This window comes from Phialemonium atrogriseum (assembly GCF_030411735.1).
Source record: "Phialemonium atrogriseum strain 8032-3 unplaced genomic scaffold QBC33scaffold_39, whole genome shotgun sequence".
NCBI lineage: Eukaryota > Fungi > Ascomycota > Sordariomycetes > Cephalothecales > Cephalothecaceae > Phialemonium > Phialemonium atrogriseum.
In genome coordinates this window covers 201,074-215,633 of record NW_026848176.1, presented here as the reverse complement: position 1 = coordinate 215,633, position 14,560 = coordinate 201,074, and the positions used below count along the sequence as shown (strand labels likewise).

The 14,560-nt window shown below is 56.2% G+C and overlaps 6 protein-coding genes across 6 annotated transcripts; 4 read left to right on the top strand and 2 right to left on the bottom strand.

Annotated features, from left to right (window-relative positions):
• Window positions 1-139: 139 nt before the first annotated feature.
• Window positions 140-1,421, bottom strand: QBC33DRAFT_500874 (uncharacterized protein). The gene has a single exon (XM_060425688.1). It carries the CDS (start codon window positions 1,152-1,154, stop codon window positions 234-236), a length of 921 nt encoding a protein of 306 aa, XP_060278873.1. The 5' UTR covers window positions 1,155-1,421; the 3' UTR covers window positions 140-233.
• Window positions 1,422-1,572: 151 nt separating this feature from the next.
• Window positions 1,573-5,673, top strand: QBC33DRAFT_600247 (uncharacterized protein; the record flags this gene model as incomplete). The annotated part of the gene is made up of 4 exons (XM_060432078.1): window positions 1,573-3,088; window positions 3,166-3,791; window positions 3,859-4,575; window positions 4,671-5,673. Coding segments are annotated over 4 exons (3,558 nt in total), but the record flags the coding sequence as incomplete, so codon positions are not given.
• Window positions 5,674-6,435: 762 nt separating this feature from the next.
• On the top strand, window positions 6,436-7,009 carry QBC33DRAFT_519407 (uncharacterized protein; the record flags this gene model as incomplete). Its single annotated transcript, XM_060426289.1, has 3 exons — window positions 6,436-6,621; window positions 6,672-6,743; window positions 6,944-7,009. 3 exons carry the CDS (start codon window positions 6,436-6,438, stop codon window positions 7,007-7,009), a joined length of 324 nt encoding a protein of 107 aa, XP_060278871.1.
• A 447-nt stretch (window positions 7,010-7,456) lies between these two features.
• Window positions 7,457-8,398, top strand: QBC33DRAFT_258886 (NYN domain-containing protein). Its single transcript, XM_060423087.1, has one exon. The coding sequence runs from the start codon at window positions 7,519-7,521 to the stop codon at window positions 8,332-8,334; it is 816 nt and encodes a 271-aa protein (XP_060278870.1). The 5' UTR covers window positions 7,457-7,518; the 3' UTR covers window positions 8,335-8,398.
• A 64-nt stretch (window positions 8,399-8,462) lies between these two features.
• Window positions 8,463-12,342, bottom strand: QBC33DRAFT_581632 (major facilitator superfamily domain-containing protein; the record flags this gene model as incomplete). The annotated part of the gene is made up of 5 exons (XM_060431276.1): window positions 8,463-9,551; window position 10,115; window positions 10,674-11,928; window positions 12,004-12,066; window positions 12,162-12,342. The coding sequence occupies 5 exons, from the start codon at window positions 12,340-12,342 to the stop codon at window positions 8,463-8,465; spliced, it is 2,589 nt and encodes an 862-aa protein (XP_060278869.1).
• A 589-nt stretch (window positions 12,343-12,931) lies between these two features.
• Window positions 12,932-14,486, top strand: QBC33DRAFT_574088 (triacylglycerol lipase). Its single transcript, XM_060430733.1, has 2 exons — window positions 12,932-13,534; window positions 13,600-14,486. The coding sequence occupies exons 1-2, from the start codon at window positions 13,140-13,142 to the stop codon at window positions 14,210-14,212; spliced, it is 1,008 nt and encodes a 335-aa protein (XP_060278868.1). The 5' UTR covers window positions 12,932-13,139; the 3' UTR covers window positions 14,213-14,486.
• The last annotated feature ends 74 nt before the right edge of the window (window positions 14,487-14,560 follow it).

Genomic DNA, 14,560 nt, shown 5'->3' with positions numbered 1-14,560 from the left:
AGGAGGCAGGTCCTCCCAGATCGGCGTCATGTTTTAGTGCCCGCGACGACGCGACGGGCCGCTACTATTAAATGTGATTTTGCATGTGGGGTCCATTTGCGGGGTCCATTTGCGGGGTCCATTGAATGAAACATGCCCGATCGTCTAGGAATAGATTTTACATTTACATAGGTAGTTATATGTAGGTAGGTAATCATCTCGGACTGCAAACAACCAGCTAAGTGTATCTTGGCTCATTTTACTTCCCCAGCGATTGCCTGATGTTTGAGCGCGTCCACGATCATAGTCGTAGGCGTAACATGGCTGAGCTTCCAGAGATCAACACTGCCCAGCTCTTCAGTGTCGTAGACCATCAACCTGTTTGTGGGCTTCTTGCTCGGGCTCAATATGACGGGATCATCCTCGGGCATCTTCCCGGAGAACTTTTCCAGCACGCGCGTCCATCTGTCCGCCTTGACCTCCAGCTTCGGCACGCACGCAAAGTCTCTATTGTCGCGCTTCTTGACCAGCACCGCCACGCGCAGGGAAGCCGGGACGCCCGCCTCGAGCGTCTTGTTCTCCAGGAGCGTCCACTTGGCGATGCGGTTCGGCGGAGTGTTGCCGACGACGAACTTGCCGCCGCAGACCGTCATGCCGTCCGTCGTCTCGCGGTTGATCGTCTTCTCCCACTTCGCCTCCAGGCTCAGGTTGGCCGCGAAGCTGGCACCCGCGGTTCCGCCTGCGCCCGTGGTGATGCTCTCGGTCTGCTTGCTAGGCATCAGGCGGAAGTTGCCGTCGAACGACATGGACTCCACTTCGGGAGTCTCGCCGTCCGGATCCAGTGCGTCGAACCTGAGCTCGATAGTTGCCTCGGCGATGCGCCGCGCCTTCTTCTGCGGGTCGAATCGGAACTCAAACACCATCAACGTGGCCCAGAAGTCGCTGTCGGCCGACATTGCGCCGTGGACGATGTCCACCATCGTACACCGCATGTCAACGGCTCCCTTGCGCTGTATCACATCGCTTCGCTGGTACGGATCTTTCGGGTTGTTCTTGATGTGGAAGGCGCCGCCTTCATCCCCGTAGTCGAACATGCCCACGTCGAATCCTTCGACATCGGAGTCGACCTCAATGCCCTCGAGGGGAGGGTCGTGTTTGTCTTTGGTGTCGGACATGATTGGGTTGGGACTTGGTTGGATGGACAAGAGGGGTGATCGGTGATCGGGCTCCGGGAGGAGTTCTTGTACTGTACTGTGTACAGAAGCACTGCAGTGCAGTTGTGGGCTCCACCCGACACTACCTAATTAATGCACAATCGACTTGTGCGGAGTGACTTCTTCGGTACGTAGGATGGGAAAATGGCGCATTGCAATGCAACGCTGCGCAAAAATAAGAGAGGGGCTGGCGCACCAGTGCTAATGCAGAGATCCCTGTCAACCAACCTACCTGCTTACCACACAGTACACAGATGTATGTATTTTTGTCATGGCGAGAGGAGTGGGCTCATCTCCCCCCCTCCAAGACCAAGAAACTTGTCAGTTTTTCACCACAAGCACACACAAAAACCAAGCTCGTTCCACAACAATGCCCGACGACTATGAGGACAGGGACCAGGAGCGGGCTCTAGGAGGCTACGATGACAACGACGACGACGATGACGACGACGATGACGAGGAGGAGGATGGCATCTCCAGCCAAACCCCCGAGACTCGGAAGTGGAACAACCTGTTCCGCCAGGCCCGAGAGGAGATTCTGGAGAAGAATGGTAAATTTCAGGATCCCGAGGTTCTCGGTACGTTCCTGAGCAAATACCGAGACGTGATCGGCGAGCCGGTCGAGAATCAGAAGACATCGAGCCTGCTTCACCGCATCGTGGATATGGTCAAGCACAACAACATCAGGTCGTCAGACATACGCCCTCTGGTCCATCACATTGTCAACAAATGCCCCAGTACCCTCCGCGTTGCCAGCAGCAAAGGCGAGAATCCCTTATACCTCGCCATCGGATACAAGAAATGGATGCTAGTCGAATATATGGTGGATGGCTGTTCTAATCCCGAGTACCTCGCTGATGCGATCGCGGGCCCTTGCAAGAGCGATCAGGACAAGACAAGCCTCCACCTCGCTCTGGAGAAAGATCTCCGGCCCCACGTCACCGAGAAGCTCATCAGGGGCGCCAGGGACGATGGTTTGGGGAAGAAGGACAAGGCTGGCAAGACGCCACTTCATTACGCCGTGAACTACGCCCAATGCAGCGACGAGAGGGTCAAAATCATCGACCTGTTCATCGCCCGAGACAAGCACTTGGTCGCCAAGGTTAGGCAGAAGAACCCCAACGAACCCGTGAAGACCTTCTTGGACGAGGAAGACCATAAGAAAGCCTCCGTCTACCGGCAGCTTGCCACGTATATTGCCTCCTCGTTAACTCCGGCAAAGACCTCCAAGGCTGGAGCCGGGGAGGACGGTGGTAAGAAGCAAGTGGGGACGGGGAGGATCGAAGCCGAGGACCAGTCAGGAAGTGTCCGGCGACCAGACCCTAAGAGCGCCGATCGGCAGAAAGATTCAAAAGTGCAGACCGTGCGTGATGGCGTGCGTGGACGCGCCGGCCCCGGAGAGAATGGCCGCCAAAGTGATGACCGCGATCGTGACGCCGAGAGAGGGGACAGGCGAGGACGACAGCAAGAAGAGAAGAGGCGAGAAGAAATGCGCCTGATGCTCCGGGAGAAGGAGGCCCGCGAAAGAGACCCCCGTGGCCGCGACCAAGATGTCAGGAGCCAAGTTCGGGGCAGTCGTGAAGACGAGAGCCGAGACGCACGCGATTTCCGACAAGAGGACACAGTGCAACCCAAGGGGCCCGTTGAAGTCCTCAGGTCCGAGCCGTTGCAGTCGCCAAACACTTCGCTCAAAAGAGCCCCCACGTGGCGGAGGTCGGACGCCATAGGGGAAGCCAAAAAGGAGGGGAAGCCGACTAAGAAGAAGTCGGAGAAAACCGACCCAGAATCCCTGGCCAGGAACTCGAAAGCGATCCTTGCCAGGCTGAAGCTACACTACATGAGAACAAGGAACACAGAAAGAGCCACCACATTCCTGTACGGCAAGAATGTCGAAGGTAAATCAACCATCCGCAGCCCCCTTCAAATAACCACCGCCAACTGGCTAATAATTTAACGTCCATTTGCACTGTAGGGATACACATCTGTTTCGAGTATGATAAGCTCCCTAGGGAGATTAAAGAAGAAACATTCGTCAAGGGCTTCGGGGAAGACCAGGAGAGCGGCATCAAGTTCGACGAGATCCTGCGGCACGTGTCGTTTCCAGAGGTAGTTGTGAAGCGGAAGCCGGGGAGAAACCTCAAGGTCACGGGCGCTGCTGGACGCCATGACATGGAGTTTTTCTTCCAGTGGCTCTATAAAAAGGTATGCAACGTTTTGCTCCCGTTTTCTGGGATGGAAAGGAAACTAATTCCTGCACGCGCTGCATGGCAGGGCGTCCGCCACATCATCAAAGTGACCGTCGACGACACCTCGATCCCGGCCCATGGCGATGAGGCCATCCAAACCTCGCTGGAGAAAATTGTCGTGGAGCAACTCAACTGGAGCAAGGTTGACCTCGACCCCCGCACTATCTGCCGAATAGGTACCAGGCTTGAGAAGGAGCCAGGTAAGTTCGTGGAAGCTCCCAGCCAGCTGACCGAAGTTGCTCTGCGATGGAGTGGAAACAACGCTGTTTTGCGGGCGTGGAGCGAGCGTGAGGGATTGTCCCTGTTGCCTAATCTCTCGAGAATTTATCTTCACATGCCCCCAGTGACGGAAGTAAGCACGGCGCTCTTTAAGCCTCGCACACGGAGAGGTGACTGACTAGCTGACTTGCGATGTTTAGACTTGTGATTCACAGCAATGGGTCAACAAAAACGTTTCCGATTTTGAGGAGCGGCTCAATGAAAACATCAGAAGTATGAAGGCAACCCTCCAGGCTTCTCTGTCGTCTGGGGAGGACGAGATACCCAAAAAAGCCGGGGAAGCGACACCAACCGCGGCGGCCAAACCAGCCGATGAGAGGCCACCTGCAGGAGACAGTAAAGGAGACATGGCACCACCGAAGTCGGTTGACGTTTTTCCGATCACCCAAGCCCCAGTCAAGTCCCAAAGGGCGCCTGACGGCTCCAGGTTCACTGGGGGGGCAACGTCACCGTCCACCCAGAGCATCAACTCGCACCAGTGGCTCGACTGCATGGACACCTTTGCTAGCAAATTTAAGCCCTTCTGGGAGCAAACCCTTGCCGACTTTCTCGCATTCCGCAGCCAGCGTGCTGGAGAGACGGCGAAGGGGTTGGAGAAAGACGTCGTGGTGGCTCTGATTGATGACGGCGTGGATTCGTGTGACGACGACTTGGCTGGTCGGATCTTGCCTGGAAAGACGTTCGATTACCAGGACGATGGCATGAGGCCGCACTTCGTCTCCGCCACGGGCCACGGTACAGCCATGGCCAGCATGATCACACGGGTGTGTCCCATGGCCAAGATCTACCCCATCCGGTTGAAGATGCAACAGGACGAGAAAGGAGAGCCGCGGGTTGTCATGAAATCCGCCGCGTTGGTGAGTCTGATTTTCTCTTGGCTCCGTCCCGTCCCTGAAAAGGGTTCGGCCGTGACCTCGGTCGGCAATCACCTTCCTAACACCTCTGTTCCAAGGCCATAGAAGCCGCGCTAGACAGGCGCGCCACCATCATCTCCATGTCCTGGACAGTGCCGGTCCAAAAAGAGAGTAGCCAAGACAAAGCCCATCTAGAAGCGGTGCTCGAGCGCGCCGTAGCTAGCGACACGCTGATGTTCTGCTCCTCCCCCGACAGCGGCCAGTTCACATCCAAAGACTACCCGACCGCCTACAACCGCGATCGCTTCTTCCGCATCGGGGCCGCCAATGATGACGGCAGCGTCTTCCGATGGACCGGGACCATCGACAGCCTGGACTTCATCCTACCGGGGGTCGACGTCGTGCGGAACCACTCCACGAATCGTCTGCCCGACAGGGTCAAGGAGATGAGATCGGACACGGGCTCGAGCGTCGCGACGGCGCTGGCTGCGGGGCTGGCCGCCACCATTATCTACTGCGTCAAGGCGAGCGCGATGGGTCTCCTGACGGCCGGCAAGAAGGAGGGCGGTGAGAGTAGTGAGTTCCTGAAGCTCATTCCCCCGGCCGAGGCGGACAGGATTGCCAAGCATGCAAACATGAAGCAGGCGTTTCCTAAGCTGGGCAAGCTGACCAAAGAGCGCTTCATTCCGGTGTGGGAGTCGCTCTCGCCGGTGAATGAGGTATTCAATAATGACTTTGCAGACCCGAAGAAGCTTGAGGTTTTAGTCAAGTTTGTCATGGCCTTGATCCCGCAGTAGGGCTGGCCCTTCTCTGGTGACAACTTGATGGTGCTGTACTTTGTGGGAAGTTGCTTGGCATGGGTCGAAGATATCTTTATCACCAACTATCAGCTCATTATCTCCTGCTACATCCCTGAACATAACCTTGGCTGAAACTACGATCCATCTCCCCCAGAGCTCGACACATATCCTTAACATCTGGCCGAACATCTTGATGAGCAGCGACGGGTCGCTATAGTTCTCAACGTCCTTGCCCTCGTAATCCCCGGGGTCTGTGAGCTGTCGCCTGGGTTGATTCCATATAAGCGCCAAACATTTATTCAAAGCCCTGGTTCCCCTTGGGCTATCTGCGTGTCGATCCTACGGCCTTTCCGTGAACGTTTCTCGGGGATCACGTGATCTTAGCGTCTTGGTTGGTGCCTCAACACCATAAATTCGAGATCGCGCTTCTTTACTCTGCGCGCTCAGAGGAAGCCCGAGACAATTTCTTGCAGGTCTTCTTCCAGTCGCTAGAGCTGCCACTAGACGGAGAAGGAGAGGATATCGACCTAAGAAATGCCAATCTGGAGACTGATATTCGCTTGACTTTATTCGGTTTTGCAGATTATCTGCTAGACAAATTTTTCCTGCCGTGTAAGTGTTAGGTCATCTGAATCCAAATATCTCACTATCCTCTAACACCTTCCAAGTGAAAGCTTCTTCCAAAAAGACCCCCCAGCCCTCTCCTTCTTTCCACTCTGCAGTGGCGAGAATCCAGAGGGATCCACAAGGGTTCGCTGGGACGCCCGACCGAGTTTCGGCTCTCCGGGGTGCCTGCCTGGTCCGGGATCGACATCGTTGCGTCATCTCACAAAGATTTGATCAATTTGAAGCCGAAAGCCGCTTCAAACTCAGTGGTGAGGGTGCACGAGATGATGACGGGCACCTGCTTGAGGGCGAGCAATTTGATGCTCTTGAAGTGGCTCACATTCTCCCACATTCTTTGACCAAAGTCACACTCACACTCGTACTCACCTAGCTCTGCTCTCGGCTAACAATCAACCCACGGGATCCCTCTAAGCAAGCCGCACTTGCAATACTCAATATGTTTGACACTGACGTTGCATACTTGATCAAAGGCACTGACATTGATCGGCCACGCAACGGCATGACCCTCAGCCACAACCTCCACCTCTTCTTTGGCGACTTCCAGGTGTTCTTCGAGCCCGTCCCGGACCAGCCGCCGCACACCTACCGGATCGGCACCTTCCTCTCACGCTTCACCGTGGGGGTCAGTGCTGCCCGTGACCCGCACCCTCCACCTCTCCGACAACCGCACAGTCGACCCTCCCGACCCCCGCCTCCTCACGATCCATAGTGCCGTCGCTCACATCCTCCACCTCTCTGCGGCAGGTGAGTGTATCGGCAGAGTGCTCTGGGATATGGAGAGGGGGGTGCAGGAGGATGGGTCTACCGAGCTGGCACGCTTTGTGAGGCTTAGGTTGGGAGGGTGGCTGGATGGGTGGGGCTGTTGACGTCGTGTAGGTTGCCTTCCGGAGGATGCGAATTGTATTATAGTCACGCTGCAAGAGTTGCTAGATACCCATTTCAAGCTGCAAGCGGCCTCCCTTAATACCAAGGGCACTAATATGTTCCAAAAAGGCTCCGTGCCTTTCTGAGGCGCGCGCCTTCTACGCGGCGGGAGAGATTATGCCATCGGCACCAACCTAGAAGCAGGAAATTAGGATCATTGCCAACAAGTGTCGTGCTGGCGGGTATACCGATAAGCATGTAATTAAGTGGTGGGATGTAATTAAAGAGCATTGTGGATTTTACACGATTAAGCACCGAATCTCACTGCTTTCTTGTCTTTCAAAAGATCACAGCGAGAGTCGAACTTCACGTGGATCCTGCCTCTCCCTCGCATGGTGAGTGTTTGCATGAGATAGCATCAGCGAGTCTTGGGGTTAGGATAGCGTAGGCAAAATTGATGCCACTGTTGCTTAATACCCTGATCAAATTAGGCAAATTATTATAGGTCAGGGGTTTATGCATTAGGTACCTAATTGGGCAGCAGACTTATGCTCAGGCGCGATTCTTTTCCTGTTTGCTGTCCTGCCGAAATTGTTGTGACACCGAATTACTTGAATTAATTACCCTGCCTCTGGAGTAAGTGAAGCACACAGCCATGGTTGGCGAGACCACCGTCAAGCTTGCCGTCCTCATCGACGCAGACAATGCGCAGTCCAGCATAGTCGGGCTCCTGCTCGCCGAGATCTCCAAGTACGGCACCGCTTTTGTAAGGCGAGCTTATGGTGACTGGACTGGCACCAGCCTGAAAGGTTGGAAAGACCAGCTCCTCAAGCAGTCGATCCAGCCGATCCAGCAGTTCGCATACACCTACGGAAAGAACGCGACCGACGCGGCCATGATCATCGACGCGATGGACCTGCTCTACTCCAACCGGTTTGACGGCTTCTGCCTCGTCTCCAGCGACAGCGACTTCACCCGGCTGGCTGCGCGCATCCGCGAGTCCGGGCTGATCGTGTACGGCTTCGGCGAGCGCAAGACGCCGAAGCCTTTCGTCGCCGCCTGCGACAAGTTCGTATACTTTGAGAACCTCGTCTCGGACGAGGAACTTGGGCCGCAAACCGACGACGTCGTCGTCACTGCCATGCTTCAGGAGCAGACCCCGGCCACGCAGGTCACGAGCGACACTCGCGTGGTGAGGCGACTGCGCGTCGCCCTGAAAGCAGCCGAGGACGAGGACGGGTGGGCCACTCTCGCCAACGTCGGCCAGCTCGTCACTAAGCAGCATCCGGACTTCGACCCTCGCACCTACGGGTACGCCAAGCTTAGCGAGCTGATCACTGCCACGTGCAAGTTCGACATCACTCGCCGCAACCCTGGAAAGGGCAAACCAGATGTTATCTACATACGTGACAAGCTCTGGGTGCGTGCGACCCCTATTATTGGGCAACCTCCGTCTCCAGCATCACCCTAACCCTCAGCCTCAAAGCATCGTTAGCTTCCATAATCATTTTACTGCAAAACAGCAACTCTTTTAAGAGCACCCGTGTAACTAGTCTGCAAGTGGGTTAAAAATTGGTCTACCTACCATTAACGTCTCTACTACTGGACCTTTCCTCTTGAATCAACGGGCCAAATCTCCTCAATCACCCCTTTCCGATGCGCATAATAGAAGTCGTGCAGGTTTATCGTTGGGTCAATGTGACTCGGGATCATCTCAACGCGGTCGCCCACCGATAGCGCGGGGGCGTCGTCTCCCCAGCTCAACGAGCCGTGCTCATCGCCCAGGACCCCGTAGGCGTATCTAGAATCTTTACACTCGGCCAGCCCGCTGTCGGTTGTCAGCGACTTCAGGCCGCTGTCGATGGTTACCAACCGGGGGCCCTGCCGGCTGATGACCGTGGACAGGATCGTGAGACAGTTCGAGTAGAAGGTGCCCACGGCGTTGCGGTAGTCCGTGTCCATGAAGATGAAGGACCCCGGCTGGACCTCGGTGACTCCGGGCACCGTGACGCAGAACTCGGCCGTGCCGGTCCCGCCCGTCGTGACGACCTGCATGTCGAAGCCGGCCTTCCGCAGCATCTCCGCGGTACCCGTCAGTGTCTCCATCGACTCGAGGCACTGCTTCTGACGGTCTGCCCGGTCGTGGAGGTGCTGCAGGTGCCCTTCGTACCCTTGGACGCCGATGATGCTCAAGTGCTTCAGGCCGCCAATGTGCCGGGCCAGGGCAAGGGCTGGCTGGCCGGGCTCCACACCGGTGCGGTGCAGCCCGACATCAACGTCGATCAGCACGGATATCGGGTCCTCGATTCCGGAGCGCGCCAGGGCATCGTTGATGGCCGTCGCGCCAACCTCGCTGTCGATCACTATTCTGATATTTCGGTGTCGGCGATACAGCTCAACAAGTCTCCCGACTTTGGCGGTGCCGATGATCTCGCACGTAATCAGCAAGTCGTCGAATCCCGCGGCCGCGATGACTTCTGCCTCGCTCAGCTTCGCCACGCAGCCTCCCTTTGCACCGGCTTCGGCCAGCTTCTTGGCCAGTATAGCGCTTTTCGTGGTCTTGAGATGAGGGCGGATGTTGACTCCCGTTGGCAATAGGCTGTTCATGAGCTTTTCGATGTTGGACTCCATGAGATCGAGGTCTACGATCATGGACGGGGTGTCGAGGCTTTCCAGCCGGTCGCCGATCTTGGGAGAATACATTTCGGGCCAATGTGAGTGAGTCAGGACCGGGAATGTCAGAGAGGCTTGGGAATGTCAAGATGAGGGAGGGAGCGTGACTCGCAAACTGGACTGTCAGGGAGGAGATAGCACAGCGCCCGGGGTTTATGATGCCGGAATTAGGATTGACGACGAGGGCTCCGGTGTGGATTCGTAACGGTCACATACCCCACCCACCATTCGGCTCCGCCGTTAGCTATCCGCACAGTGATCGTTTCTCCAGGGGGGGATTTAGTCAATCCTCGGAAACTAGCGAGCTAGCCTGCATTTGGTAGCATTTGATAGACAAACTTGCAGGCTAGTTTGTATTCTCCGGATTCCCAAGGTTTCATCACGATGCAACCTTGTCGTGCACCTATACTACATCCATCTCCAGGTGTCTCCCACATTGTTGTGTCCACGTGACAAATGCATATTCCCACTACCTTCCATCGCCATGCAAGCAGCTTTCTTGCACTTGCCTATCAAATGAAGTCAATTGGAATCAGCACTAGGACGGAAATGCCAGAAAACCATGCTTCCCCGCTTACACTAAAAGCCCGGCACTTGGAATCAACGTCCCATTCAAGGATTGTGTATAGTTAAGATCTGCATCGGATTACCCAAGTAGGCAAGCCGAAAAGTCAACGCCGGTTTCTGCCCACGCATCTCCAAGTTGTGCTTGTAAGCACCCATGCTAGGGGCCTAGACTTCAAAACGTTCAAGCTCCGGCTAGACGGCTCAGTCTGGCAAAGGGCGACCGGGCTTGGTGCCTGCAACCAGGACAGCGATTGACCCCATCTTCAACTAGCAAAAAGGTTAGTTATCGGCCCTTCTCACGGATCAGAACCGAACTTAGACTATGCATCCATTGCGGTTTCTCGTATAGTCTGATCGACGTTGCATCATACGATGCTCTGGTAAGAACCTTTTTCTCAGAACCTTTTTCTCCTAAGCCCATGTACATACAGTACAACAGAATATCGAGTAGAAATAAAAACCCCAACTCAGAGAGGTAAGACCCCCCGCCGTCGCCTGTCAACTTGCCGGGTTGATAAGACCCTTACACATCTAGCGTCCTGCTTGATATGACCATCCAAGGCTCCCCACTACAGGAACCAGCGAAACTCGGGAACACTAGGTCCGTCGCGCAGCCTCTTCGTGGGGATGTCGCGTGCCGTCGTCCTGACGCCAGCGGCGCGGTTCCTTCTGTGGTTATCGTAGATCATGTAGCAGCCCAGGCAGCCCGCCACGAAGGCCCCAGTGGCTCCGAAGACAGCCGTGGTGATGAGCGCGGTCTCGTACTTGGGCTTCTCGTTGGCGCGGAAGATGTTGCTCGAGACCAGGCCCATGACGTTGGCGCAGGGCACGCCAACCGAGGTGAGGACCAGCCGGCGACCCTCGTGGGCGACGTTGTTGTTGTACCACGTCGACAGCAGCACCGACGGCGCCGACGTGCCCCAGACCATCATGAAGCAGGCGTAATAGGCGAGCTGGATGTTGGCCTGCACGTCGTCGATGGCCGCGTAGATGATGAAGCCGATGAAGGTCAGCGCGAAGCCGAGCATGATGAAGGGGAACCGGATCCGCAGCAGGTCCGAGCTGAAGGCCAGGATGAGCAGCATCACCGCCCCGCCCACGTTGGGCGCTACCGTGTACAGGTTTGTTTTGACCGTGTCGTAGCCGAGCCGCTGGATGATCTGCGGCATGAAGAGCGCCACCGACTGGATGGGTACGCCCAGGCACACCTCGATCAGAATGAAGCAGTACGTCGTCGGGTACTTGAAGATCTTGAGCGACTCTCTGAAGTTGAACTCCTCCGACACCACCGACGACGAGTCGACCTGGATCCGGTGAAATGCGAGCGACCGCTCCTCCTCGCACAGGAACCGGGCTTCGGCAGCGCTCCGGGGAAGATAGAAGTACGCAAAGGTGGAGAACACAACGGACACGGCGCCCTCGATGAGGAACAGATAGCGCCACACGAGGAGCTTGGAGTGGATCCGGAACACGCCGTAGGCCAGCAGGCCGCTGAAGGCGTTGGCGATGTTGGAGGCGGCGTAGAAGATGGCCAGGCGGCGGGCCAGCTCGCCGCGGCGGTAGAAGGTGGTCAGGTAGTAGATGACGAGCGGGAAGAAGCCGGACTCGGCGACCCCCAGGATGAAGCGCAGGGCGAAGATGCCGCCGAAGTTGTGCGTGGCCGCCGACAGCAGCGTCATGGAGCCGAAGATGAACATCAGGATGGGCAGCACCCGCGCGGGGCCGAAGCGCTTGCCGATCATGGCCACGGGCGGGGCGAAGATCACGTACGGCACGAAGAAGATGGAGATGACGAGGTTGTACTGGTTGGGCGCGAAGCCAAGGTCTGCATGGCGATGAGGAGGGCTGCGTCAGCAGGGACCAGGGCTACGGCTTCGGCTTCGATATTATTATTACTCACCATCGCTGAGCCCAGCGGTTTGGGCATTGCCCAGGTTGCCTTTGTCGATCGCATTGAAGAGATCTAGACGTTGACAGAGCATCTCGAGTCAGCAGAGGAATGTACAATCTCGTCGTTTCCACCACAACATCCTTCTATATTTCTCGCTAGGTACTCACACATGACGGCCAGCACGGGCAGGATTCGGAAGTCAAACTTTCGACAAAGTTGCCTCTCAGCAATGTGGTCGACGATGCGTGCTGTGCCGGCCATCTCGTCAGAGACGGCGACACCACCAGCGCCATCTCGCTCCGTGTCACTGACGACATTCGGGTCCTTCTCTAACGTGGAGGCATCCATGGTGAGTCAATCTGTGCAAGTTGGGCTTTGACGGGAGTAGTGAGGCAAGTTGGAGTGAGGCGGGACACGGGAGGATGAGGAGAGAGAAGCATTCCGAGGAGAGGGAATGAATGAATAGGATGATCAACGTCAGACACAATCGCAAGGAACCGACGGGGATTATCATTATGGCGGAGGCTTCACCCAGACCAGCCCCCGCCCGGCGCTAGCACTGTCAGGAAGGTGCATCGCGAGGGAGGCATAAGACTGGTCGCGGCTTCCCCAGATCAGCACCCTGTCCGGAAAGAAGGGCCAGTAGAATTAATTAGTGCTGCTGATCGCAGGCCTCCTTGGGATCGGCGAATGGGTAACGCAAACTGAGTACCAGTAGTTAGGTGGGATGAAGCATTACGAGGAATGTACTGCAATTACCCTTCGGCACTCCTTGGGCTTGTCAAATAGATAACCTCCGATTCGCTGTAGTCCCAACGCTGAAGCAGGATTGGTGTCGGCTTACCTGGGGTAACGTTATCTGTCAGTCTATCCCTACACGGTGCATACGACAGTACCTATGTCCCACGCTTACCTAGTGGGCCGCTCGGTGTGGTGATCTCCACCTTTAATCGGGTCCACACCAGTCTGACCAGCGACACCGGCCATTCCAAGTCAAGGCACCGCCCTGTACTTCTGCCGCTCTTCTACACCTGCTCTTTTGCGCCTGTAGCTGCAGTTGCAGCTCAACTGAACGAATTGGGTTTCCAGCTCGGTGCCTTCCCGTGCAATCAAACCTCAACCTTTATGAACCCGATTTGCCGGCCATGGCGCAACCGCCCTACCCCCTCCACGAAACGGTCCTCGACCGGATCAATGCCGAATACGCCGCTTTCTACAACCAGCACATATTCGACAAGCAGCAAGTCCACCTGCAGCCCATCGAGGCGTCAAGGTCGAGCGGTGTCCTCATCCCCGGTGCCGGCCCGATCCAGTCGGTCGCCAGCACGGTCGATTACTCCGTCCCCAGGGTGGAGAGTGAAGGCCCGGATGTCAGAGTGCGCTGTTTCACGCCGAATGGGACGAAGCCGGAAGCCGGCTGGCCCATCTGCATCTACTACCACGGGGGAGGCTGGGTGCTTGGAACAATCGACACTGAGAATGTCATCGCGTCCCATCTGTGCGCCCGCGGCAAATCCGTCGTTGTGGCCGTAGATTACAGGTAAGGAACAAGCCCGCCCGCGAGACTAGTTTCTTGCTCCATGTTGACTTCGATAACCAAAATAGACTGGCTCCCGAGGACCCATTCCCCGCCGCCGTGCACGACGCGTGGGAGGCAGTTCTCTGGGTGCTCGGGGAAGGAAAGAAGGTCCTCGACTTGGACACCACCAAGCTGGCGACCGGTGGCTCATCGGCGGGTGCCAATCTCACCGCCATCATGTGCCAGAGAGCCGCGGCAAGAGGAGGCCCCCAATTCTTGTTGCAGCTGCTCTCCGTGCCTGTCATGGACAACACCGCCGACATCACCAACAACCCGTCTTGGAAGGAAAACCAACACTCCCCCGCGCTCCCTGCGGCTAAAATGCTCTGGTATCGGCACCACTACTTGCCCAACCAGGAGGACTGGGCTCACCCAGAAGCCAGCCCACTCCTTTGGGCCGGAGACTGGTCCCTGTTACCGCCGGCGTGCATGGTGCTTGGGGAGCTAGACGTCCTCCGCTCTGAGGGTCAGCAGTTTGGCAAGAAGCTTCAGGATGCCGGGGTTAGGGCGGATATCAACATCATGGGGGGTCAGCCTCATCCCTTCATTGCCATGGATGCCGTCTTGGAGGCGGGTTCTCGGGCCATTACATTGTTTTGCGATGCATTGTCTGAAACGATGTATCCTCTGAGCAACTAGCGACGCTTTAGCTCCTCTTGGGGATATCGAAGTGGACAATATTGTCTCTTATAGAAGTCACGTTCAATATAAAGGGGTAAGGTCACATGGCACGGTCCACCCCTTAATTACCACTTTTCAGAGCCCACAGCCCATTTCTCTTTGCTCAGCATTCGACTCCCGGTAATCCATGCGCAAACCGCAAGCTAGATAATCTCATTACTGCATGGCTCTAATTTGCTCCAAGACCTTGCTGCGAAGCGTCTGAAGAAAATATGGAAATCGAACACTCCAACGCCCATCCCACTGGCAGTGATATAAACAGACAGGCAATTCCTTATATCCCTTTCAAAAGGGAAGGGAGTTGGT

Coding starts and splice junctions, on each gene's coding strand:
- QBC33DRAFT_500874 (XM_060425688.1), bottom strand. CDS start 1,154: ATGTCCGACACCAAAGACAAACACGACCCTCCCCTCGAGGGCATTGAG.
- QBC33DRAFT_258886 (XM_060423087.1), top strand. CDS start 7,519: ATGGTTGGCGAGACCACCGTCAAGCTTGCCGTCCTCATCGACGCAGAC.
- QBC33DRAFT_574088 (XM_060430733.1), top strand. CDS start 13,140: ATGGCGCAACCGCCCTACCCCCTCCACGAAACGGTCCTCGACCGGATC. Junction 13,535..13,599: donor GTTGTGGCCGTAGATTACAG/GTAAGGAACAAG, acceptor TAACCAAAATAG/ACTGGCTCCCGAGGACCCAT.